General features: G+C 42.2%; 1 protein-coding gene across 1 annotated transcript in view; it reads right to left on the bottom strand.

Annotated features, from left to right (window-relative positions):
• Positions 1-26,215, bottom strand: part of LOC126232167 (zinc finger MYND domain-containing protein 11-like) — a 140,112-nt gene extending 113,897 nt beyond the window's left edge. The window contains exons 1-2 of the mRNA XM_049942468.1: positions 26,027-26,215; positions 5,425-5,576 (exon numbers count right to left, since the gene is read on the bottom strand). Of these exons, the coding sequence (XP_049798425.1) occupies positions 5,425-5,563 (139 nt within the window). The 5' untranslated portion in view covers positions 5,564-5,576; positions 26,027-26,215. The remainder of the gene's footprint in view (positions 1-5,424; positions 5,577-26,026) is intronic.
• Between the last annotated feature and the right edge of the window lie 226 nt (positions 26,216-26,441).

The raw sequence follows: 26,441 nt of genomic DNA, 5'->3' as shown, positions 1-26,441 counted from the left end.
ATGGGCTTATGTAACTATCAGTATCACGTCATCACGTCTGTATACACACACACACACACAGAGTAGTACAGTTAGTTTGACATCAAACTTACACCTTAGCCATTGCTGTATGATTTATTTGTCTTTTGCAGTCTACTATTTTAAATTATTAGGCTAACAGCACCATTTATTACTGTTTTGTAACTTTTTTCTTCTTCTTCTTAAATACGTTTTTCCATTCTCAGACAACATTCCATTGCAATTTGATGTCATTCTGACCAGTGGTGTTATTTTTACGCAATTTGAAAGTTTAATCACCCTGTATATTCTTTCCTACAATAAATAAATATTTTGTCTAGCTTTTGATCGAATTTAAATCTACTCATTAAGAGGTATAATGTCACGTGAAAACATTGACACAGGAAAACAAGTATTACAGTCAGAAACTGAGAGTTCGTCTTAAGGCAGCGTAACTGACAGTGTACAAGTACCTGGGCTTCACTCAGTCACTTCACACGAATAGACCTGTCAGGTGATATCGAACATATACGCGCGAGGGCAGCACAAATAGTTGTGTGTCTCTCTGCCCCATGGGATAGTGTTACAGTGATACTGAAGACAATGAACTGCCAAACTCTTGAAGATAAGAGAAACTATTCTGAGAAATTCTTCTAAAAAGTTTCCAGAATCGGCTTTAAATGATGACTCGAGGAATACACTGCAACCCCCACATATCACTCACATAGGCTTAATGAGGACAAGATTGGAGTAATTACAGCACACACACACAGAGGCATTCAAACGAACGTGTTTCCTGTGGATCGTACGTAAATGGAACGGGGAAAAACCCTAGTAACTGGTACAATGGGATGTACCCTCTGGCATGCACTTCACAGAGGTTTGCAGAGTACTCACATAGATGTAGATGTGAAACTTTACAAAGTTTCAAACACTGCAGAACTCTTTCTGAGTTACATGCTTAAAGGCAAATATTTAAAACATTATCTCCTTTGTAAAGTAATCAGATGTTTGAAGTAGTTTAATACACAGGACTTCAATTCTTCAGAGAAGAACTCTATTTTTACATTTGCACCGAGGTCATCCGAGGGTGTCGTACGTCTCCCACACTCGACAGACGTCACATCTGCCAAAAGCGCGCACAAAAATTCAAACTGCCAATAATGCTGACATCACAGAAAGGAAAGGAAAAGTAGATACCAATCAAAACTTAAAAAAAGAAGATCAAATATATTTAAAATGAGCTAGCTAGTAGTAGTAAAAATTTAACCCTAGTGGAAGAAAATCAGTTTTAGTGTTAGAAAAGCACACAAGTTTCCTACAGTACTGTCGACCGTGTAGAATTGGTGTCGCACAATCGTTTCCCCTTCCAGTGCCGACGTAATTTGTGGCGGAGAAGTGGCGAGTGTGCGACAGTTGTACGGAATCGGTGCAGTAATAGAGTTTTGTGTGTAGATGTGTCAGAATGCAGCTATCGTTTTACATCTTGTCAGTGGCAGACGGTTTCTAAGGTGACAGGAACTGCTGCTGTCAACGAATACAGATCCATCTGTAAGTTCTAATCAAATGCGAAGGGAACTGCACACTACGGATATCTGAAGTCGGGCACCTCGCAAAAGGCCGCTGCTCACAATGTCACACAAAGCTGCAAATACTAAGTGGGCTAAACGGCATTGCTGGAAAGCGTATGCAACGATAATCCTGAAGAGACTGGAAACCTCGGCTGCTCGGATCTACCCCCGAGTCACAGTGTGGATTTCGAACTGCCAGATCCACCACGAGTGACACGATATTCACCTTGCGCCAACTACAAGAGAATTGCCGCGAACACGGAATGCCATTATATGTGGCTTTTGTTGACCTCGACAAAGCCTTTGACACCGTGAGTAGGGAGGGACTCTACAGCATACTGGATAAAATTGGATGGCCCTCAACTTTGCTGTCTTTAATAAGATCTTTTCATGACAATATGCGTGGCTCTGTAATCTTCAATAGCAGAACATCTAAACCGTTCAGTATGAACTGTGGCGCAAGACAAGGCTGTGTGTTGGCACCTACACTTTTTGGAATTTTCCTCTCGGGTCTGCTCCGAGTGGCTTTCGAGAATTGCAATGTCGGAGTACATCTGCATACTAGGAAAGATGGAAGGCTTTTCAACGTCAGTCTTCTGAAGAGTAAGACAAAGCGCTACGAGATAGTCGCTCGTGAACTCCCGTATGCTGACGACGCTGCAATTGTTGCGAACTCCGCAGAAGAGCTGCGAGAGCTAGTGTCGAGATTTAGTCACGCGTGCCACCTATTCTCGACGAGTGTAAACAGCAGTAAGACCGTAATGATGGTTCAGGGCGCTAACACAAAGCCGAATATCACACTAGATGGCACTACTCTGCAAGTCGTAGATAATTCTGCAATCTCGGATCTACTATAGAATCAAACACATCTGTTGACAAGGAAATTGATACTCGCATTGGAAGAGCTGCGACAACTTTCGGCAAACACACTACACGTGTTTGGAAAAACGACAACCTCTCTTTGGCCACCAAAATTCTCATATGTCAAACTTGCGTCCTCAGCATCCTTTTGTATGCATCAGAAACGTGGACTACCTGTGCCAAACGAGAACGTCGCCTTAATGATTTCCACATGCGGTGCCCGAGATCCGTCCTCGGAGTAACGTGCAAGGACCGTGTGACCGACGAAGCAGTGCTATCTAAAACTAACTGCGACAGTATTTCAGCTATCTCGAAGCAGAGACGACTCCGCTGGCTGGGACACGTCCACCGTACGGATTCTGACAGATTACCACGTGAGGTGATGCTCGGAGTGATCTCTATAGCCAAAAGACCTGTAGGACCTCCCGTATTGAGGTTCGAGGACTCCTGTAAATGAGATACGGAGAGCTTCGGAATCGACACAAACAGATTGGAGGCACGGGCTAGCACGAGACCAGAGTGGCGTGACGATCTATCGTCCGGAATGTCGAAGCACGACAAAGGCTCGTTAGATTGAGGCAGAAAAATCTTCGCAATGCTACCACTGCTCCTGCCTCAGCAGCCAGATACACTCGTGACAATTGCGGCAAGAGATGCCGTGCTACCACTGGCTTGACAAGTCACATGAAAAAATGCAACCCATAAACACACGGACACTGCAACAATCATCTACCGAGATGTCGTGGCCAATATAGAAACAGCACAGAAACACTGGACAGTAGAGGCGGCGGTGGGGGAGAGGGGTAGCACGGACGCGTTGTGTAGTCGGAGCCTTCATTTCACCTCTTCTTTTCGAAAGGTGCCAACTGCGAAGTGTATCAATGGCCGAGTGAGGCATTCGACCTGCAGTGTCTGGTGATGGATTTCAGACCTGAGGTGGAACCTCACAAATGTAATACTTTGCCATGCTCATGCAGTGTAGGAAAAATAGTGCAATTCAAAACAGATACCAGTCATATCGAAATAGAGAAATACACGGCCCGTACGGTTTCCGAGGGAATCTCGTACCGTTCTGCGGCAAAATAGTGGAAAGTTCAGGTAACGATGAAGGATGTGGACAGCTACCACACGTCCTTCCCTCCGTATTAGGACTACAAACGCTCGATAACTTTGATATCTGCCGACTGGTGGCCAGGTAAGGTGGGTCAATTGGTCTTCGTGCTCACAAAAGCAGTCCCGAATGATGTGACACGTGTGAACAGAGACCCTGTCATCCGGGTATCACCCTCAGAGAACGAATGTCGTACATCGGGACGGACCCCGTCGGCCAAAATGGTCACACCGTCCTCGGCAGTAATTTGATCTTGCAGAGTAATTGCGAGCCCCACGGAATTGTACGACACGGCTGACCAAACTGTCACTGAACCCCCACTGCGTTTCATTGCGTCACTGACGAGACCGATTCTGGAATTGCAGCTCGCCCTGGAGTTTCAAGTTTCCGGAGCTCCCTCCGAGTTGTTTCGGTGCCGGCTATATCGCAAGTGTGACATTTCGCTCTGCAGTGACTCCTGCAGATGTTCTCTTTATTTTTCGTCACAATCCTCTTCGGTGACCGTTCGTCACGATCACTCGACACTCACTTTGGTCACACCGTGACAAAACGGATGAAGTTTCTTCGATTTCCCCTCGTGTGGTACGTATCTTCGATACGGTGCCTCTCGGCACACAAACCACTTCGGCTCCCTCCGTTACAGAAGCGCCACCGTAAGAGCACCGACACTTCGCCCAAGTTCGAATTCACTTAGCTCTGAAAGAATATGCTCGTGACTACACACGACGGTCTTCCAACACTCGGAACATATTGAGGGCACTGCACAGGTATCGTTCACGGTCACATACGACGACACAACCTGGAACGTCTGACATCTGTATTTGGGTGCAAGCGTGTACTTCTTGTGGTTTTTTCCGCATTTTCGTCCAATCCCTGTACACTGTTATGCACAGACTGGCCTGCATAAGCCCCTAATTTTAGTCCGATAGAAGATGTCCGCACTATTTGCGACGGCAATCAAAATCCCTGCAATTTCGTAATTCTGCGGGACGTTATCACCGACGGTGGCTTCAACTGGATACGGCATCCTGAAGTAACTCGTGGATTATTGTCCTCACCGAACTGAGCCCGTTATCGAGGCCAGAGGCACAGTTATGTTCTATTAGTCTGATGTCTAGGGACGACAATTTTCTGTCCCGTGTGCTCATTTACTGACGCACGCGAGGAGTGGCGAGAAAAAGACACCAATTTGATAACGTACGAGGAGTTAAAGAAAGAAAATGAGGGCAGAGATGGCAGTCGTCACTGCAAATGACTGTAAAATATCCAGAATGAAATTCTGACCCCGCAGTGCAGTTCAACCCGATTACGAAACTTCTCGACAGATTAAAACTGTGTACCGGGCCGAGACTCGCACTCGGGACCTCCGTCTTTCGCGGGCAAGTGCTCTACCGACTGAGCCGCACGAGCACGACACGCAACCCGTCCTCACAGTTTTACTTCTGCCAGTATCTCGTACGCAACCTTCCGAACTTCCAGTAGTTTCAGTCTGGCAAGTTCAGGAGGTAGGAGACGACGTACTGGCAGAAGTAAAGTCGTAAGAGCAGGTCGCGAGTCTTGCTCCGGTAGCTCTCTCACTAGAGCACTCGTTCGCAAAAGGCAAAGGTCCCGAGTTCGAGTCTCTGTCTAGTACAAAATCTGCCACCCGGTTTCCTACCCGTACACTCTCAGCTGCAGAGTAAAAATTTCATTCCGGAAACATACTCCCACAGCTGTGGCCGAGCCGTGTCTCCGCAATATCCGTATTTCCAGAACGAAGTAAATAAGGTCGTTTCTTAAAAATAAACTGTAACACACTTATCAGAGCCCGGCAGCAGAATTCTGCTTCGGTGCGTAACGCGGCACAAGCAGGCGGTCTCTGCGGTACGCAAAGGGCGCACTCACCTTCGTTGATCTGGTGCACGCGCGACATGTACCGCGAAATGCGGTCCATGTTGGGCACCTGGCGCTGGGCGCGGATCGTCGCGATGGCGTCCCACAGCTGCTGTGTCACCTGCGGGCACGACACCCGCCGCCGCATCATGGCTGCGAACAACCTGTGGCAAGGGGCAGACCGTGTCGTGACTCCGATGTTCTTGTGTGTGTACACACACACACACACACACACACACACACACACACACACACACACACACACACACAACCTCTACTCTAGCTTGGTTTATAATACGAGGTTTGTCCGGAAAATACGTATAAAAGTTGAATAATGTCTTTGTTACAGGTTGCCGTCACCGCCAGGTGAGACTACTGCTGTAATCAATCCCATCGACACTCAGTTCGAGTCAGATTACTCTGCATGAAGGTGGGAGTGTGCGGCAGCTTGTCGACAGTCACCCTTTTTCACCTGCCGTCGGCACGGAGCTCTCTCCGATTGAGGAACAGCACGTCAACATCAAGTTTCTAGCAAAGCTAGGCAAGAATGGCCGCGAGATTTTTGAGTGTCTGAAACAGGTTTACGGAGACAATTCTCTGAAGGAACCGACCGTGAACGAGTGGTTAGAAAGGTTCCGGGACAGCCGAGAAGAAGTGAACGGTGACCCTCGCCCGGGACGCCCGTCGACATCGAGTTCCGACGCAAATGTTGAACGAATTCGGGCTCGTGTTCTTAAAGACCGTAGACTGACAGTCAGAATGGTTGCTGACGAGCTGTCAATTCCCAAAACAATCGTTCGCGAAATCCTGACAACAACAACTCGAAATGAAGAAATTGTGTGTGAAAATCTTACCGAAGCTCTCGACACCAGAACAGAAAGCAGAGAGGGTCGAGTGCTGTGAGGATCGGTCGGAAGCAGAGAACGAGGGGACTTTCTCGACAGAGTCGTCACTGGAGACGAGTCCCGGTTTTACGAGTACGAATTCGATGTGGAGCTCAAATCTCAAAGCGAGGAATGGAAACTAGCAGGAGAATCGAGGTCCAATGTGAAGACAATGGTGATTGTTTTCTTTGATTCTAGGGGCACTGTTCACAAGGAATTTGTCCCTCCCGGCCGGAGATTTGAACGGAAATTTTTACGTCGAAGTTCTGACACGTCTCTGAGCTCGTGCGGCACGAGTTCGACCGGAGTTGGGAAAAGGGGGCAGGTGGATACTTCGTCACGACAATGCGCCCGCTCACACGTCGCTCGTTGTGCGCGAGTTTTTGGCCCGAAGCTCAATCCCGTGACAGACCACCCGCCTTATTCACCCAATTTAGCCCCGTGTGACTTCTTCACATTCCCGAAATGCAAAATGGTGCTTCGGGGGCGGCACTCGGGAGATGGGGAAGCCATCGAGGCGGAAACGACACTGCAACTGAACGACATCACAACTGAAGACTTTCAGCAATGTTATCGACAGTGGAAACGGCGTTGGCAGAAGTGTATAGCATCTCAGGGCGAGTACTTTGAAGGAGACCGTATTGTAATACCTAAATAATTGTAAAGTAAAGTTATTATTCAACTTTTATATGTTTTTTTCCAGACAAACCTCGTACAACAACACAGATAAAATCTACTCACCAAGTGGTAGCAGGACAAAAAACATAAATGTTAGAGAAACATGCAAACTTTTGGAGCCAGTGGTGCCTCCTCTGGACAGAAGGGTTGAAGGCGAAGTAAGACGGATGAAGGCAAAGGACTGGTGAGATTCAGGAAATAGGCAGGTTTACACAAAAGTCACCCAGAACCCCATGTCACCCCTGGACTGAATAAGAGGGAAAGACTCAATTTTGCCAGTCCTTTTTATCTCTCTCCCTCCCCCTTCAACCCTTCTGCCCAAAGGAGGAGCCACCGGCTCTTAAAGCTCGGACATTTCTTTAACCTTTACGTGCATTTTCTCCTGCCGCCACTCGGTGAACAGGAATGGTGATTATAATAAGTATTACACTGTACCAGCCCCCCCCCCCCCCCCCCCGTTCTACATTTTAACCTGACTGTCAAAACCACACAAAATAACCAGTTTCTGAAATAACTGCTTTTTGGTTTCTTTACTGCTATTACTTCCAGCAACAAACGTAGCCTTCAAACAAAGACTGAAAAACTCCAATGAAAGTGAAGTAGTAGGAAATCTATGTATACAAGGTTGAGGCTGTGGCAGAAATCTGCCTCACCGTGTCTAGTGACGGCAAAGGTGAAGGAGACAGAGATGGCGACAGCGAAAGTGAAAGGTCAGAAGTTGATAATTTTTGTGCCTTTCCACTTTTGGATGGCGTCACTTTTTCACCCTGCAGTAACCACAAAGTTAAGGGTTCTGTTATTATCCTAAGTTTACAACACGTCAATAAAGTTACAGGTATGTCAATCAAATTTACCTTCTCTTACAACGGACACTGTGGATGTTCTCTCCTTACAAGATGCTGCCAGCTTGTTGTGCCTCATCTCGTTTTTAATAATTTAAAGCAAATGGAGCATCATACTCCACTTGTACGACACTTCATAAAATACTCCCTAACTAGGGACGGTGCCGTTCTGAAATACAAACAATATCCGACAACGATAGCAACAAACTACGATGTAGACCACATAAAGCCAAGTCTTGCAAATTTCACACTCGAGCATCCCAACCGACAGGCCTCACCACAGGTACTTTGTTGTCTCAGGAACCCTGTACCAATTTTTATGTCACGTGTTTTTGACAGTTTCTAAATGTTGGCCTTGTTATTAAAATAGGACGAAGAGATTAGCGTTTAACATCCCTTTGTGGCTGTTAAACCTAAAACTGAGCAGCCAGACGAGAGTTTGAATCTCATTATTAAAATAGCACAAGTCGCTTTTCACAATTACCACAATAATCAAATTGTTCAAAACAATGGGAATTTTACTGATTACCATTAATCTTTCATAAAAAAAAAAAAAAAAAAAAAAAAAAAAAAAAAAATCCTTTTAAAACCAAAATGTTTAGCATCGCTGTTATGACAAACTGATATGCTGTTTCTTTTTACTCGGTTATTAGTAAAGATGTAAAAAACCCGTTACTATTGAGACCACACAAATATCAAAAGATATTGATTGGTTGTTCAGAACTAAAATACTGGCATCAGTCTTAAACAGTCGTGTTTTCCCATCCCTATTGGTGAGCAGATTTCTTTATCTATCCAATTATATTTTCAAAAATGTATTACTTTTGTTGATGTATTAGAGAACTTTTTGTCAGAAATCTAGAAAGTTTTCAGTCTGGTGTAGCGGGACTTTGAATTTCGCCGCGCTACATTCGTTCCCTCAGATAAAAAATATCCCGTCGCAGCGGTATGAGCGCTCGACGGCAGAGAGAAAATACTAAAATTGTTAACTCTTTTTTGTTTTTTTATTCCGTTTTCAATTGTCTCTTGATAGCCGAAGCTTAAGGCAGACGTGAGCTGATTAAGACGAAAAAAACTTATTAATATGTAGACATTGTGGAAGTTGTGAGAAATTCGGAGGATGGAGAGAAGCAACTAAAATAAATTGCATTTAATAGCAAGACGGTTTTGTGTACATTAGAAATTCCTGGACAATGAAACTTACTGCAAGATTTCGGAGCCGACTTTTCACCCAGAAATGAAGGAGATTTTTGAAGACCTGGACGCCGCAAGAAAGAAGACAAGTTAACCTGGTAAAGGATGATTTATCTACGCCACTTCCCCCTGTCAGTTACATTCTGTTATTCTCTGTTCTTTTTCAAAAAATTTTGTAGTGGAAATTGGTTTAACTTTTGCTCAAAAACGCCACAAGGACCACCCCAACAATAGATTTTCTGTAATACGAAGTCCGATTAGCTTTTCATTCTTTCCCTTTCTCACGGTCTCTCTTCTCACATTTATCCTTTTTTAATTAACCACTATAACTGGCTCCCGCGACAGGACGCAATTTTCGGATGTGTCGTTTCTGAGCAAATTTGAAACTTTACTTTGTATTTTTTCCCAACAGAGAATAACAAAAAATCCTGAAGTTTAAATGGTAACGAAAACACCAACTTTATTGTACCTAAGCAAATGATTATACAACAATATTGTAAAGAATTTTTGTAACTAATTCAATCTGTTTTTCTTTTCATGGCATATATTGATGCAAAACTGTTATTGTGAGACCTTTTGGTGATTATCCGATGGTGATGTATTAAGAAAATCCATATTTTGACGAATACGATTTACGCAGAAATGATTGACCAGCTGCTGCAGGACAGAAAATTTAATGGTGAGTCACACAATTATGTTTCATTCAAGCATTCAATAGCCAACTGCAGAATCCATTTTTTCCTTTCCACACATCCTGTAGTTTTCTTCTAGATTTTTCCAAAATTATCTATCTCTATTGTAGTTTGTGGTAATTATAGTATTGTTGTAACTGCATATGAAGATCGTAAATTTGACGGCCAAACAGTCATTTGTTACGAAAAATTTTGTCCGCCCTGCTGCATCTTTCTCAACCATTGTTTGCAATAGAGCAATCATTTACATTGACAAGGAAATATGTCAACCTAAATTTGAGTCAAATCTTTATTAATCAGACTCATATTATTCCCTTTTTGACTTACTATTATACATCCTATTACAATGGAACGCGGTAAGGTAGAGATAGTTTCGGCAGATGAGTTAAGTGAAGTAGATTCATCTTTCAACCAACAAGAAAGTCCGCGTTTCCCTCCATGGACGAGTTCAAAGATCAATGCAATGATTTTGCCTCAAACTCGCAACATTTGTGATAATACACAGATGGCGACTTTAAATGACGAAATGTGGAATGGACGCGAGACTAGACCGTCAGCGCCATTGTTAACATCAATGTCAGAACCGAATATGAGACAAATTCAGCAATGTGACACAAATCGGACACAGGAAACTGACAAACTGGACCGACTATTAGAGTTATTTGCAGACATGAAACGAGACGTTAGTCAGAAAATTGACATATTAAACCATACTATGACCGAAAATTTTGAACAGTCGACAAAACAAATGACAGAATTGAATAACACCACTCAACAGCTCACAGCCAGCGATTTGAGACATTGTCCGATCGAGTCACTAAACAGGAAGAAACTTTGGTTACATTCACACATGAAACAAAAAACAATATCACTCGATGTGAGAATCAGTTAACACAAATAGTTAATGTGCAGCAGGAAGTGAACACTCGTGTGGAAGAGTTAGCTCAGGCCCACACTTCAGCTAGCTCCACCCAAGAAAAGCTGACTGAAGAAGTGGGAAATATTACCCAACAACTCACAATGGTAGTTCTCGAACAAACCCACCTCAAAGAAAAGATAGAAAAATTATAAGAACGAGCGGACCTCGCGTCACTAAACAACGACACCGACATTGCCGAAAGAATTGTACACGAATGTAAATTTTGTGACGACTATCTGGACAAAAAACTTGAAACAATTACACAGGACATACTTTCAAAAGCAAAGACACATGTTAAAGATGAGACAAAACACACAGAAGACGAAGTGACAAAATTACGAGACAATGTTGTGCCGTGTTTGGCGATTGGTGCAAACGCATCGCTAGGAAACGACAAAACAGCTAAAACCATAGCTAATGACACAGACAGAACACCTATTGTGAAATCACCTATTTCCAATCAAAATTACAATGTGCCGCCCTCTTTTCCACCAAACGAGCAATATTACGATACGACACCTAGAGTAGCAAGTGACACAAACCACGTCAATACAGTTATGCCAACCGACATGGCCGATGACACGTTTGTAAGACATGGGCATTTCCAGACATTTTCCAGTGAGGACAAGCACAAAGTCCACCCTATTGTGTTTATTAGATCATTTGACGGTGTTTTTCCACGTAGTTGGTCAGAAGTCGATAAAATCAGATACGTCACCAATCTCATGAGAGGACGAGCAGCTAAGTGGGGTGCCGCTATGAAACGGCGGTGCCTTACGTTTGAACAGTTCGAACAAGCCTTCTTGGACGAATTCTGGTCCGAGAATGAGCAACAGAGTCTAAGGAGAGAAGTGTGCAACCCCGAGACCTATGACCCTAAAAAAGAGACATTAAGACAATACTTTGAGAGGTACTTAGACAAGACACTGTACTGGTCCAAACCAGCCGACTTGCCAGCGATAATTGACACTTTAAAGAGCCACTTACCCTTTCCATACAGAGACAGATTAATAGGAGTACCGGAGAATGACGTTAAGACTTTTTTAAACTTCTTAGATCAAATGGACGTAGTTTACAGAGGCGATTCACGCCATTCAAATTTTACTCATATTAGTAACCAAAATCAGCACCCACCCCAAAGGAACTGGAGTGACGGTGGTTGGTGGAACCATCAGTCCGCGCCGCGACACAATACGATGCCTGCGCGCGAAACATATTCAAATGGAAACGTGTATGACGGTAGGAACAACCGCAGATATTCGTGGAATAATATTAATAACAACAATAATTATCACCCATATCAAAATGGTAACTACAAGCAAAATGAAAATTACAGACAGTACAACAACAATAGGAGACGTGAGAATAACCGGTACAACCCGGGCTACTTTGACAGGAACGTGACATATAACAGACATAATTACCACCAAAACAATAGCAATCCCAACAATCACCGACAGAATATGAACACACAAAATTCACGCATGACAAATCATAACCCTCCACGGAATCCGCCCCCGTTCCCTAGTACAGTTATGCACTCCCTGCCACGAAGTAGCAATAACAATTGCGGCGCGCCATCAGCTGACGCGTGGGCGCCAACCGGCCAGAATGTAAACATAGTGGAGCTGGTCAATGAACCCGGCCAAACACAGCAGACGACGGAAAACAGTCGCCGACCGAGCTAAGCGCTCGTGCTTCGGCCGTGAGGTGTTGTAAGAGCGCAATGGCTGAGACGGTTTGTTTCCTCAGGTACGATGACAAAATGACAGCAGAACAGGAATTAACCGACGAGATAAACATTAAATCAGGCAGTTGTGTAAAAGAATTCATACAAGCTACGGTATGGGTTAAGTTTAACGATTATGATGTACAAATTTTATTCGATACTGGTGCTGCTGCAAGTGTGATGTCAACAGCATTCTATAAGGAATTGAAACAAATTATAAACGTACCCACATTACCTGTACAGAATTGCCACGTGGTTAGTGCCACAGGTACTAAATCTAAGAACATACGCATGCAAGCCCTTGTTAACTTCACATTTTCCAATACACAGTTCAAGTGTAATTTTCTGATTGTAGACAAGCTTATCGTACACTGCATCCTAGGGATGGATTTCTTGAATAAACACAAAGCAATCATAGATTTAAGTAATGGCATATGTCAATTATCTGTAGGAGAACAACTAATTAATGTTGAACTTAACAAGACGATTGAACCACGACAAAAACATTACGAAGTAAGTCAATTTCAATTGATATATCCTACCATAGTTAGTGTATGTAATTTAACACCTGAAGATTCAGACTATCAGGAGACTGAGCAGGATTTATTGTATCAGAAATGTGTCGAATCTGACTATTTAACGAAACAACAGCAAGAAGAATTGTACAAATTATTATGTGATTATGCACAAGTTTTCAGTGAGAGGCCTGGTGTAATCAAAGGTTATAGCTACAAAATGGATGTTAAGCCACATAAGACTTATTGTAGGACACATTATAATATTCCATGGGCGAAGAAACCTGCAGTTTTACGTGAAATCGAGCGTATGTTGACCTGGGGTGTCATAGAAAAATCACATTCCCCTTATTGCAGTCCTATCCTGGCGGTAGGCAAGCAAGATGGAAATGTCAGATTGGTGCTAGACGCACGTGAAATCAACAAAATTATTATACCCGTTAACACAAGACCCGTCAACTTGGATGAACAGTTGCTAAAATTTTATAATGTACAATACCTAACTAATATTGACCTCTGCTCATCGTACTGGCAGGTGTCCCTTCACAATGACAGTCGTAAATACACTGCTTTCCTTTGTGAAGGACGCAGTTATCAGTTTTGTGTGTTGCCTTTTGGTTTGCGCGTAAGCGCGGGCGTGTTCATCGAGGCGCTTGACGCCGTTCTCGGCCCGTGTTTGTTGTCACGCGTCACGGCGTACGTCGATGATATTGTCGTGGCAACAAATACGTGGGAGGAACATATTGATCTGTTACAGCAAATTTTATTTAAATTTTCACAAGCTGGAGTCACAGTAAATCTTTCTAAGTCCAAAGTAGGAAGGCGTGAAATCAAGTTTTTAGGCCATATTGTCTCGCCGGAAGGTATTCGTCCCGATTCTAAGAAGATTGATGCTATTCGTAATTTCCCTCCTCCACAAAACCGCAAACAGTTGAAAGCATTCTTAGGTTTATCTTCTTTCTTTCGGAAGTTTGTTTCAAAACAGCTTCTGAACAGCTCTCACCTGCTAACTTTACTGAAAAAGAACGCAATTTGGAGATGGACAGAGTTTTGCCAAGCTGATTTTCAAGCTATTAAAGGTGCATTGGTGAACGCACCCCTCCTCTGCCACCCTGACATGACGTCAGATTTTTGCCTAGCCACGGATTCGTCATCATACGGCCTTGGAGCTTTTCTATTTCAAATTCAATCCGAATCAAGACAATCTGTCATCAAACCGATAAGTTTTGCGAGCCGCACGCTCACTGAGTGCGAGAGGTCGTACTCGGTGACGGAACGGGAGGCTCTTGCCATTATTTGGGCATTCCGTAAGTTTCGCTACTTTCTTTGGGGTAAACATACTCGCATATACACAGACCACCAAGCCCTTTCTTTCTTGCTATCATGCAAATTGCTTCATTCACGGCTCACCCGGTGGTGCCTTTCACTCCAAGAATACAGCTTCGAAATTATTTACATTAAAGGTAAATCAAACGTAGTAGCCGATGCCCTGTCCCGTTTGCCCCAAGGCATACAGGATTTTTCGGAACTTTCCGAGCAAACATCAGACTTTAACATCTTACTTATGTATGATGGTACATACGCCCCACACTACCGCAATATGTGCAAGAACTTTGCTTCACTTCAGGACAGCGACCCCAGGTGGTCAAATATCAAAAAGAAATTACGTACAGATCCTTCTTCACATTTACAAAAATATTACACAATACACAAAAATGTACTTTTTCATAGGCGTACCCCGGACTCGCACCATTGGTGTGTTTGTCTACCCGACGCGCATGTTGACGATTTTATTCTGTTCACACACAAAACTTGGGGACACTACGGAGTCACCAAATGCACTGATAAAATAGTACAGTACTGTTACTTTCCCAATCTGCGTCGGAGAGTGTTGCAAATTGTTCGTAAATGTATCATCTGCCAAAAAGCAAAATTTTCCAACCGATCATCTTTGAATGAATTACATCCTATTGTACCAACCCGACCTTTGGAGATAGTATCGTTGGATATCGCCGGACCTTATCCCAGAGCTCGTGGAGGTGTGAAATACATCGTTGCTGTATTTGATGTCTTCTCAAAATACTTAAAATTGTTTGCTATCCGCACTGTCAACGCATCTGCTATTACTAGACGTTTGACTAACAGTTACTTTACAAGGTTTGGCAAACCCCACAGCATTATCACGGATAACGCACCCTATTTTACGGGAAGAAAATGGAAATCTTTTGTTGCCACACATAACATCAAACATATTCTTACATCAGCATTTCACCCAGAAGGGAACCCTGTAGAAAGGATTTTTAGAGAGTTTGGTCAATTTATGAGAATACATTCACCTCGTAAACACACAAAGTGGATCGAATTTTTAGCACCCTTTGAGCAGATAGTAAATAACTTGCCTCATGCCTCAACAGGATACCCACCACAGGAATTATTATTAAACAAACCTGAACAGAACAAGTGGGCTATGCCCATTCCAAAGCTAACCGCATCCACAACACACACACACCTTTGGAAGAGAAAGTAAGACAGGCATACACTACGTTGTGCAATAAAGCCAAGATCAGGAAAGAGAAGTATGACAAATATGTTACAAATACACAAACCTATCAGGTTGATGACCTTTTTCTTTTGCGTTCACATCCCAAGTCTACAAAGTTAAAACAACTGAACAGAAAATGGCAGCTATTATATTCAGGTCCTTTCAGAATAGCAAGCATACCTCACCCAGGTTGTTACTCCCTAGAATACCTGTTATCTCACAAGCCGAGGGGGCTGCATCCCCACAGACATTTGAAACCCTTTGTGCCCTAAAACAACATAATATAATGACAACTAATTTGAACGTGAGCAAGTTGCTGTGAAGACGAGATCGTAAATGTTTGTATTGAATACAAGCCTAAGCCTACAGACTATAAACACAAACGTTAATTTATGGAAATTATATACTGCAGTTACACTTGTACACATAATTATGAAGAGAAGGTAAACCCAGGTGAGTACGCTTACTAAATGAGAAAAGATATTCATATGGGAATGAGACCTACGCAGGTTACATTGGTTGTTAATTGTAAATTATAAGGTGAATCAACAACTAGTTAGTTATTTCAAGGCACTACAATGAGAGGAAATAATAGCTATTGAGATCAGTAATGACATAGGTATGTAGCAGAATGAATGAGGACGTAAGAATGAGTGATCAGTATGAATGAGTTAATATTTAAGTTAATATAAGAAGGTAAGTTACTACGAAGTAGTTGATGGAGACAAGAGATTATTTGAGGAAGATGATATTGGAGTTTTAAGAGAATGGAAGTGCCAAATGGCCCCACGTATGTGATATATTAATGTTTGATGAGGAATATGTTTAATGTATAAGAATATATATATTATGATGAATATGTGAGTAAGGAATGAGTGAGAATGTTTTGGTAATTTGTGCTACCTAGTCTACATCTTCTGATTACATAAGGATTTCAGTTCGAAAGAAAAAAATTTGTGATGAGTTAGAACACGTGAGTACAAGACGTTAAATGTGAATCTATTTACAATGCCCTTGAAAATGAATGAATGCAAGAAAAGCAGAGTGAACATAATGATGATTACAGCTGTGGAGATAAGTGTGATAAGAACGTAGCTTGGAAACACATTAGCTTTAATTTATGGCAGAAGTGTAACTTGGTAACCTTTTGTTAAGTTTTGTTAAGCCACTGTGTGGAAGAAAACATTTATAGTTCGTGTTCAGACAGGAGAATGATATTTTAAGGAACTTAAGTTGAAATATAGTTTTTACACAGCCCTCATGTGAATACATTTGTATAGAAATTTTTTTTTTTTTTTTACACAAGACAGAAAACCCTGAGGAAGCAAAAGATAGAGTTATTAAGGTCGTTTTGCGATTCGTACAACACCTCCACCTTTTCAGGCAATGCAAGGTAAGTAAAAAGGAGCAGTGGCCACCCGTGCAGCCGACATCGAGCAACGGACACTGAGAAAGAGACATTTTACTGTCAATTATAATACTATGTTCTTTATTTATGTTTTATACAAAGAAATGATATATATATACCACATACATGATGTTTAACCTTCACTAAAGTAGAAGAAAGTTCATGGTTGAACTCTTGAGAGGAAATTTGGTATGTTATTATATAATACACATTATGAGAGAGACAATCTCTGTGAGATATATTTTCCATTTGTATAGACGGTATCCACAAGAAGTGGAGATATCGAGGAAGTACTGAGCAGATATGTGATTTACTCATGCAAGGATTTGTTAATGTATAATACACTTAGTCATACGAACAGTCAGAACACAAACAGAGAATCTGTCATGACGTTACACTACACAGACTTGACGTAAGGACACTTACATTTACCCATGATTTGGTAAATTGTAAGCACCTCCTTTCAAACACTCCTTGAAGGTGATGCAAACGTTATAATGTATTATGTTCTCTTTTTTCATGTATTAGCTGTAGGATTTGGTAGTTTATAGGTAGTGAATAGTTTCTTCCAGTCTATCTTTCTTTCTTTCTCCATTATCCTACCTCCTCCTGCAGCTGGGTATTGTTTGTTTATGGAATGTAAGAATATATTGTGTGACAGTAAACTTTCAGGTATGAATTAAAAGAAATGAAGAAAATTGAGAATGGCATTACAAGCCTGGTCAACCACTAGCCAAGATATGGAAAAAAAAAGAGGAGATAAATAATAAATGAAGGAAAGCCCGTGCTTTTAAATATTAAGTCTTATATCCCTTGGCACACCCAAACCTGAATAAAAAAATTAATACCCCAATAAAAGAAAGCCAATGGGACTTAGTATAATTTTTTTTAGTATAGATATTTCACATGCATATTCTTGTAAATTTATATGTATTTGTATATGTATAAAAACTTTGCATATTGTCAACATATTTTGAAATGTGACCACGAAATGTAAGCTTTCAGAATTAACGATGTAAACATGCATGGACAAAGTGAACTTTGTTAAAATGTAAATGTGGCAAAAAGTGTTGCAAACTGTGTTAAACAGTGAACGTTATAAACGACGAATTTTGTGTTGTTTGTGAAACTTATGGTGCATAAACCAAATAACTGTTTGTAAATCGATATAAACTGCAATTTACTTCGACGATAATGAGGATTTTCACACTGCAAATGAACGTTTGTTGGCAAGTGTAAACAACGTGGTGAAACACCTACCTTTGCGAACATCGACGCCGTTGTTCCTGGCCGGCCTTCAGATGCTTTAGAGACAATAAACTCAGCACCTGTCGTAGGCGATGTGGAGACTAAAAACTACATCGACCATATATGCCCCGGGAACAATAGTCATGAAAACGCACAAGGACCTGGAGTGTTGTGTCATAACAGAAGACATGGACGTTGCTTCAGATCACGCACACGCTCAATCTTATGGTGTCACCGGACTTAACACGCCATTTATGCTGGAATAACAACTTGTAATGAACACTATGTGAGAGTGAATACTGTTGAAGACTGTCATAACACAGCAATTTTGAAACTGCCGCACGCGAAATTCAGTGATGCTACTGCGCATGTGCAAAGACTGCGTGCTGCCAGAGGTGCATTGGGAAACCAACCCTGGGAGCACACAACATTAACTGCGCTGGCGAGCAGCTTTTTCAAACGAACTGCATGTAAATATATATATTAATTGTGTAAAAAGGATCCAAACTGTAATAATTGTATTTAGTATATAGGTTTAGAAAGTAAGTGTTGGTTAAGATTATCCCCTATGGATGCACGTGGCCTTTCCAATGAAAATATACATGTATAATTGACATTTAGGTGTATCTATTCTATTGTATGCTAGCCTGCCACGCTAAATGTTTTAGCGTGACAGTCGAGGGGGCGATGTAGCGGGACTTTGAATTTCGCCGCGCTACATTCGTTCCCTCAGATAAAAAATATCCCGTCGCAGCGGTATGAGCGCTCGACGGCAGAGAGAAAATACGAAAATTGTTAACTCTTTTTTGTTTTTTTATTCCGTTTTCAATTGTCTCTTGATAGCCGAAGCTTAAGGCAGACGTGAGCTGATTAAGACGAAAAAAACTTATTAATATGTAGACATTGTGGAAGTTGTGAGAAATTCGGAGGATGGAGAGAAGCAACTAAAATAAATTGCATTTAATAGCAAGACGGTTTTGTGTACATTAGAAATTCCTGGACAATGAAACTTACTGCAAGATTTCGGAGCCGACTTTTCACCCAGAAATGAAGGAGATTTTTGAAGACCTGGACGCCGCAAGAAAGAAGACAAGTTAACCTGGTAAAGGATGATTTATCTACGCCACTTCCCCCTGTCAGTTACATTCTGTTATTCTCTGTTCTTTTTCAAAAAATTTTGTAGTGGAAATTGGTTTAACTTTTGCTCAAAAACGCCACAAGGACCACCCCAACAATAGGTTTTCTGTAATACGAAGTCCGATTAGCTTTTCATTCTTTCCCTTTTTCACGGTCTCTCTTCTCACATTTATCCTTTTTTAATTAACCACTACACTGGCTTGTGTGTGTACTGACGGCTCAACACCTCTACTGTTCAGAGAGTTGCTACAAAAAAGAAATAAATTTTGTAGCTTGTGGTATTTCCTCACACTCTTCTTAAATCTGAACATGTTCAATGACATAATCTTTCATAGTGATCCGCGTCTTAAACAAACCGGGCGGCACAAATCTATTACGATTCACTGCCACCGAACGGTAGTCGATGTGCACCTGACGAAGTAATAATAAAATCAACGCAAATTTACTGAGGGTAATGAGTTGTCCATTAATTCCAAGGACAACGTGCTTCTTCCGCGCTTACAGGACATTGTGGATGTAGCATAGAGATACTGGTGCGATTACGGAATCTTGACGGACTGTGGCATTCGAGCACAGAAGAGCGCATATATCCTCGGCACTGTACGAAGCACGCACGACTACACCTTAGATTTGAATAACTAAAACTATACAGTCAACCCTCAATAATTCAAAGTTCCAGTCTGACCGTTTAAATGAAAGGCACGTACAAATTTCTGAGAATATGTAACAAAACTTCAGTTTCATCCATTCTTCGTGCTGAATGAACTGTCATCATTGCTCGCATTTTCCCCACAAATCACTTGAAAATCAAAGTTACGTCTGTTTATTAAGTTAATGAACTTCCACTCACTAGCTGTAAACCCTTCAGTGCCCAGACAATCAGGGACAAGTATGTTTTGTCCTCTGCACCACACCACACCACACTATCTCAGTAAGCATTCTGCAAGACACGGGAACTTATCTTGCCGGGTGCACTTCATCCCCCTTTATGATAGGTTTACACGAAACCTCATCTTTTTATGTCTAGATAATTTCAACAGTGCAGATGATGGAATCCCGAAACTTTTCACTACTTCCATTCTTTTTCTTCTTCAGTAGGCAGTTACTTTTCTGCAGAAGTCATACCAGTTGTGCTCCTTTGACATCACTTTTAATCATTTTTACATGCGATTTACATACTGTTTCAAGTTACGCACTGTCATTCAAACAAATAAGTATCGTGAAGAATGACGAAATCATTATCTGAGCAACTGACAAAACAGTTCGAATTACAAAGTATTACACACTTCACCACTTAGAATTATAGTGTGTTGTGGGACAGTCTATCGAAGCAATCGCTTCAACCCCGCCAGTGCACCAAAACACACACGGTTTCTTCAACCTGCTGAGGTTTTCTCGAGGGACTAGACAGTAAGTTTGATTTATCGAGTTTAGAATAAGTGAGAACAGATTGTATTAAACTCCAGGGTGAGTAAAGCTTTATAATCAAAAATAATCTGGGTGGTGCAGCGCTCTCTCTCTCTCTCTCTCTCTCTCTCTCTCTCTCTCTCTCTCTCTCTCTCTCTCTCTAACACAGTTTGGCAATGACCACGTACAGAACACACACCTTGCCCGTGCTCACGCCCACGTAGATTGCGGCACAGCCATTGCAGGTAAGTCTGTATATCACACTGCCCTTTCACATGTGGACCACCCAGCTGCCAAGTGCATTGCCCAAAACGACGTGCTCAACTTTGAAGACTGCTACACAACAGCCTGTGACATCTGGATTCTTACGTCATTCCCTTACACCCCCCCCCCCCCTCCCCGAGCCTCAACTTTTGGCTTTTGGCAGTCCTCCTCTGTTTTCCCACTCCAGCCCTACACACACCTTCCATCCCGTCAACGCACCTATGTACTCCTTCCCCCCTTCTCTGCTTCTCTCCCCTACCCTTTGCCACCCCACCCCCCCCACCACACAATTTCCTGATGCTGCAGCTAGCAGCCTTATCCTGACCCTACTGCATGCCTGCATGCGCACGCAGGCAGCATTAGAACACTACCCCACCCTTATTTTGTTATCCCTATCCCTCCCCACGCCACTCCTCTTCCATACTCCCGCTAGCCACACCAGTGAAAAACTGCTTCTCACCTGAGACAACAGTCTTGGTCAAGCCTTAGTGCCCAGAGATGACAGGGTGTATGGTTTTTTCGTGTGTGTGTGTGTGTGTGTGTGTGTGTGTGTGTGTGTGAGAGAGAGAGAGAGAGAGAGAGAGAGAGAGAGAGAGAGAGAGAGAGAGAGAGAGATATGGGGGGGGGGGGGCGCTTAGTTCCATAGTTTAGAATACAAAGTATTTAAAAAAGAATGACCCATTTTGGGTGGAAATAATTACAGAACATGGGACATTCTGGCAAGAAAATGTGTGTTGTTTGAATGAGCACGACCTAGGGTTTAAGAAAATCAACATTAGACGTCAGTCGATACATCTTCTCAGTTTGCAGTCAGTCAGAAGAAATATTATATCCACTCAACGGAAGGTGTTGTGTGTGCAGCAGTCTGCAAAGATCAAGTGAGCGATTTCGGCCCGGCTGGCGTTTCGGCACGGATCCACCCACACCCAAAAAATTCATCGTCGATATCATCAATCTGGCGAGACAGGATGCCGTACAAAGGTAAGGCTTCAGTTCGACCTCCCACTTCTGACAACACGGCGGAAAGAATTTGGCAGACATCTGAGCGGAGTCCACAAAAGTCTACTCACTGCAGAGAACTGGCAGTGCCTCGTACAAATGTCTGAAACTGTCTCGAAACCGTACAGACTACAGACAGTGCAAGCTCTTCGGGTCAGTCGTAAAGTAAACGGGCCGACATCAGCAATGCTCTGCTCGAGGATATCGAAGACAATAATTTTTACCACCTACGACTTTCAGAGATAGAGCAACATTTCGTATTAGCAGTAGAGTAAACCGACATAGCCTAAAGTGAAAATTTTTTGTGCCACTTCTTGTGAAAAAGTGTACAGTCCCTTCTTTTTAGACGAAAACACTGCGACTGGAACGAACTATCTTCAAATGCGCAGAACTGGCTTTTTCCTCAACTTCGGAAGGACACTCCGACGACTTCATCAATCTCCACGACACCGGCACGGCACACGTAAGTTTCTCGACGAGACTCGGCCTCGACACCGGATACGGCGCACGGGGCCCCGACACACCGCCACGCGCGTTCGGCCTTCGAGACGGCCGGACGTTACCTCGTGCGATTTTTTTTTTTTTTCGTCAGGCTACGTGAAGGAAAGTGTGTCCATTTCCCCGTTACCTCACAACGCGGAAGAACCGGAGAGCAAAATAACAGCTGCCGTAAGTTCTGTATTGTGTAAAGTTTACGATCAATCTAGATGTCGATCTGGTGGACGCACAAATAATTTGTCACAGCATAGCTAAAAATTTAAGATTTTGTGAGTATCTTGCAATTCGTCCCACGTTTGTGGTACGTTTTCACAGGCTAATACGGAGTTTTGAAATCGGGTCACTCTTTTCGAAACACCGCTTATTAAGCACTTTTTTTTTCGAAGCGCCTGTCTACCGTTCGACGTCTCCTCTACGCGCCGAGTAGCAGTCTCCTCGTATTATTGTTGTGCAGTCCCAAACTTTTTACTGCATAATTCGAGTGACGGGTATTCTTGTAGTGAAGTAAGGTGCAGTCCTCCTCAAAATCTCTCCCCCCAATGATGATATTCCCATTTGCCCTGCGATTGTTGAGATCCAAAATAAAGACAGAGATATAAGCGACAATGGAAATTCGAGTAATAGTCACAGGCATCCTGCGACAGCCCGACAGTTGAGCCGAACTGCTCGCCGTAAGTAGGAAACCCAATACTTAGTCTCGGTCGGGTGCAAATTTTCAACAGTCACCTTAGTAATAGCAATGTGGACAATTTCACTGAAAAATACATAGTAATAAAATTAGCTAATACGTATGAGTAAAATACACGTATTACATATAAACATAAAACTTTATAAATTAGTACACAATGATAAGGTACAAATTAACAATCTGCATACATAGTGAAAAAACTACTAAAAGGCACAGTCTAACATGCAGAAACTAAGTAAAAGCAAGTTACAAGACTACAATATCGTGCATGCAAAATAGCTCAGCATAGAATACTACCTAATTTGTGTACATTAGCACTGTATATGCAATAAGCTGAAACTATTTGTCTAGATGTTTGTGGTGTAGAAGAAATAGTTTGTGTTACAGCTAAGGCACAGGGGGAGAGTGTTTAGACTTCTGCAGCCAGTGACAAATTCATTCGAATTCATTATTCGTGTACTGCGACGAACAGAACCACTCTGCAGTCTCGGGAATAGGTCGTTTGACTGTTTTGTGGAAATCGTCTGAAATTCTACGAGTCATTTTATGCTCGTAACAATTTTTCCCCTCATCTTTAGTTTCAGGAAAGAAAACGAGATAGATGTAAAATGAAATTCAAACAATTTGGAAGCCTGCTAAAACACTTCATTCGAGTCACGTGCTGGCAGAGACTTCACTGGCTAGCTTCCTGCTCCGACTGTCGTAAAGCTCATTCACAGCGATGTCTCGTTTTGGAATTTATAAATTTCAAATTTCAGAAAATGGGTTACAAATAGCTTGTAGTTTCACATTATAAAAATGCGTATACAAAAACTCGTGTAAAATTGTTCCGAAGTGTTACAAAGGATGAGAAGATACATAAAATGCACTACCACAGAACCGGCAAAATTCCACCACATCGACGAACAAATTTTCTGACAATTACGAAAGTCTTGCACTCTGAAGTCGACGTCAATTCGTCTCCGATATACGATTTCCCACTGTCGCGAGAAAGGACAACATCGTTCGACAAAATTAAACTTGCAGTGAAAATTGGGACGATCGACTGTCATTACATCCGACGTTCCGTGTACCGTTCGCTAGGTGGATCGGTACAGGGGTATACTGTTACAGTTTATAGTCCAGTTACCCGAAGGTCGCCGGTTCGTGTCCGGTCCAGATAATATTTTAACTTTTCTGTAAATGACTCGACAGTCCTCTCGTATGAAAACGAAATTACATTTACAAAACTTCGTAACAACGATCAGAAACATAGTGCTAGTTGCACTTTTTGTTTACGGTTTTATCGTCTTACATGAACAATTTAAGTCTGCTTTAGATACTAATGTCAGTTTCTACTCACAAACGTCACACTGTTTGTGTTACCTGCACGTTGTACACGCTTCGTATCTCTCGGCGTACAGAACTTCATCGTCCTACACATCATCGTATTGTGGGCTCGTGATGTTATCTTCACAACTAGCAATGCTTTCCGTAAAAGTGAATTCTCCGATTGAAATTAATGGGAAGCTATACGTAGTTTATCCCTCCATCAGAACAACTGCCACAATGAATTCTCGCTAATGCCGTTTACATATATCGTGTACCAGTTTTAAAAACCTACGACCCTGCCAGGATTCGAACCTGCAATCTACTGACCCGCAGGCAGACACGTTAGCCATTGCACCACAGGGCCAATCCAAATTGTCTGCTCCCCGCTGACTATCTCGTATATGATGAAATAGGCACTAGATTCGACGAGAATTTTATTGCGCTTTGGGTCATAGTTTGTGACTGTAGTAACAGTTTCTGAAAGTGTATTTTACAGGAACCTGATGGTCGACAATCCAGATATCGGATAAGGACCTATTTGCAAAACATTCCACAATTCTATAGTTCTGAGTAAGTTTAATGTCGTTTAAGGGAGCAGGGGAAAATAATGTCAATCATTGCACATATTGCCGCTCCAAATCGATGGAGCATAATTGCATCAACTTTCGGAATGTTTCTACCACCAGCAATCATAAAACTTCTTTCTGCTGCTATTTAAAAGCTTTAAGTGCATTTTCCATCATTAAACAGTTTGCAGGCAGAATACAGAAAACCCTTGTAAATTTGGCCAACTCTCCTACTACATACGTATAGCTTCGTGTTACTCCTAGTTTGGTGACATCAACAGAGCTTCAACCGATGAGAGAATTTTTGATTATGTGACCGAATGTTGAGAAATTTAACGATTAAATTATAGCAAAACAATAGATATTGTGTGATATTGTTGACTGAAAATGCTATCTGAATGTCCCAGTCACTAAGAATAACAATCCACAGGATATTTTGTACAGAAACTGAACTACAATTACAAAAGCCAAAGTACATAAAAGGAAAGCTGTGGATGAGAAGGGAGTGAGACAGAGTTGTAGCTTATACCCATGTTATTCATTCTGTATACTCAGCATGCTGTAATGGAAACCAAGCAGGAATTCAGAACAACAAGTTCAGTTCAGGGAGCAGAAACAAAATTTTAGCTTTGCCGATGACAGTATATTTGTGTGCATGCAATGGAAGACTTGATTATGCACGGAACATGCCTGAAACACATAGCAATGTATTAAATTAAAGCAAAATTAATGTGACTAGTAGCCATACAAAAAATAATGTATCTCACAGTCAAGTACAAAAAATGTCCAAGTTTTGGTCAACATGAGAAACTGTCGTACACTGCCTAGAGGCAGTGTCAGTTCTTGTTTAGAAATAATCCGGTCTTTCTCCTTGGTATGATGTTAAATGTAAACACTATGTATGATTTTTCGCATATTTTATTGAGACATCTGGTACACACACACACACACACACACACACACACACACACACACACACACACACAAAGGAGGACAATACCCCTTTTCTCTCTTTTTTTTCTTTTTTCTGGAATTAACCATCTAGTCTTTACAACTTTTGCAGTTAAACAGAAAATGCGTCAATGATACTCACGGTTTTACCTGTAGAAACAGCAGCAGGCCCAAGGTCTTACAACTCTTCCAGAAAATTTGCACTAAGCCTTGTGGTGTGACCAGACACAAACCACAGTTCTGCAGGCGCAAACGTCTCTCGTGCCGATGAGAACCGCCACGCCGCCAAACGAAAGGCGCGGTTACAAAAAGTAAGTGACTTCTTCCACTGTTCCGGTAAATTTACACCTGCAAAACACAACATTATGCTTCCATCCGCCTCACTCCTCACACTGCCGTCGGAGAGAGGCACATACACAACACCCCTGCGGGCGAGGTAAGTCAGCCGGTTACATTTCTCGACCTTCTTAATGTAACGACGGAAAGCAGATTGCAGGCAACACGACTGAAGAGCACGGAAGAGTAAGACGAACAATAAATAAATAAATAAATAAGGA

The sequence above is a fragment of the Schistocerca nitens genome, unplaced genomic scaffold (assembly GCF_023898315.1).
Source record: "Schistocerca nitens isolate TAMUIC-IGC-003100 unplaced genomic scaffold, iqSchNite1.1 HiC_scaffold_465, whole genome shotgun sequence".
Taxonomy (NCBI): domain Eukaryota; kingdom Metazoa; phylum Arthropoda; class Insecta; order Orthoptera; family Acrididae; genus Schistocerca; species Schistocerca nitens.
This window is presented reverse-complemented; position numbering and strand designations above follow the sequence as displayed.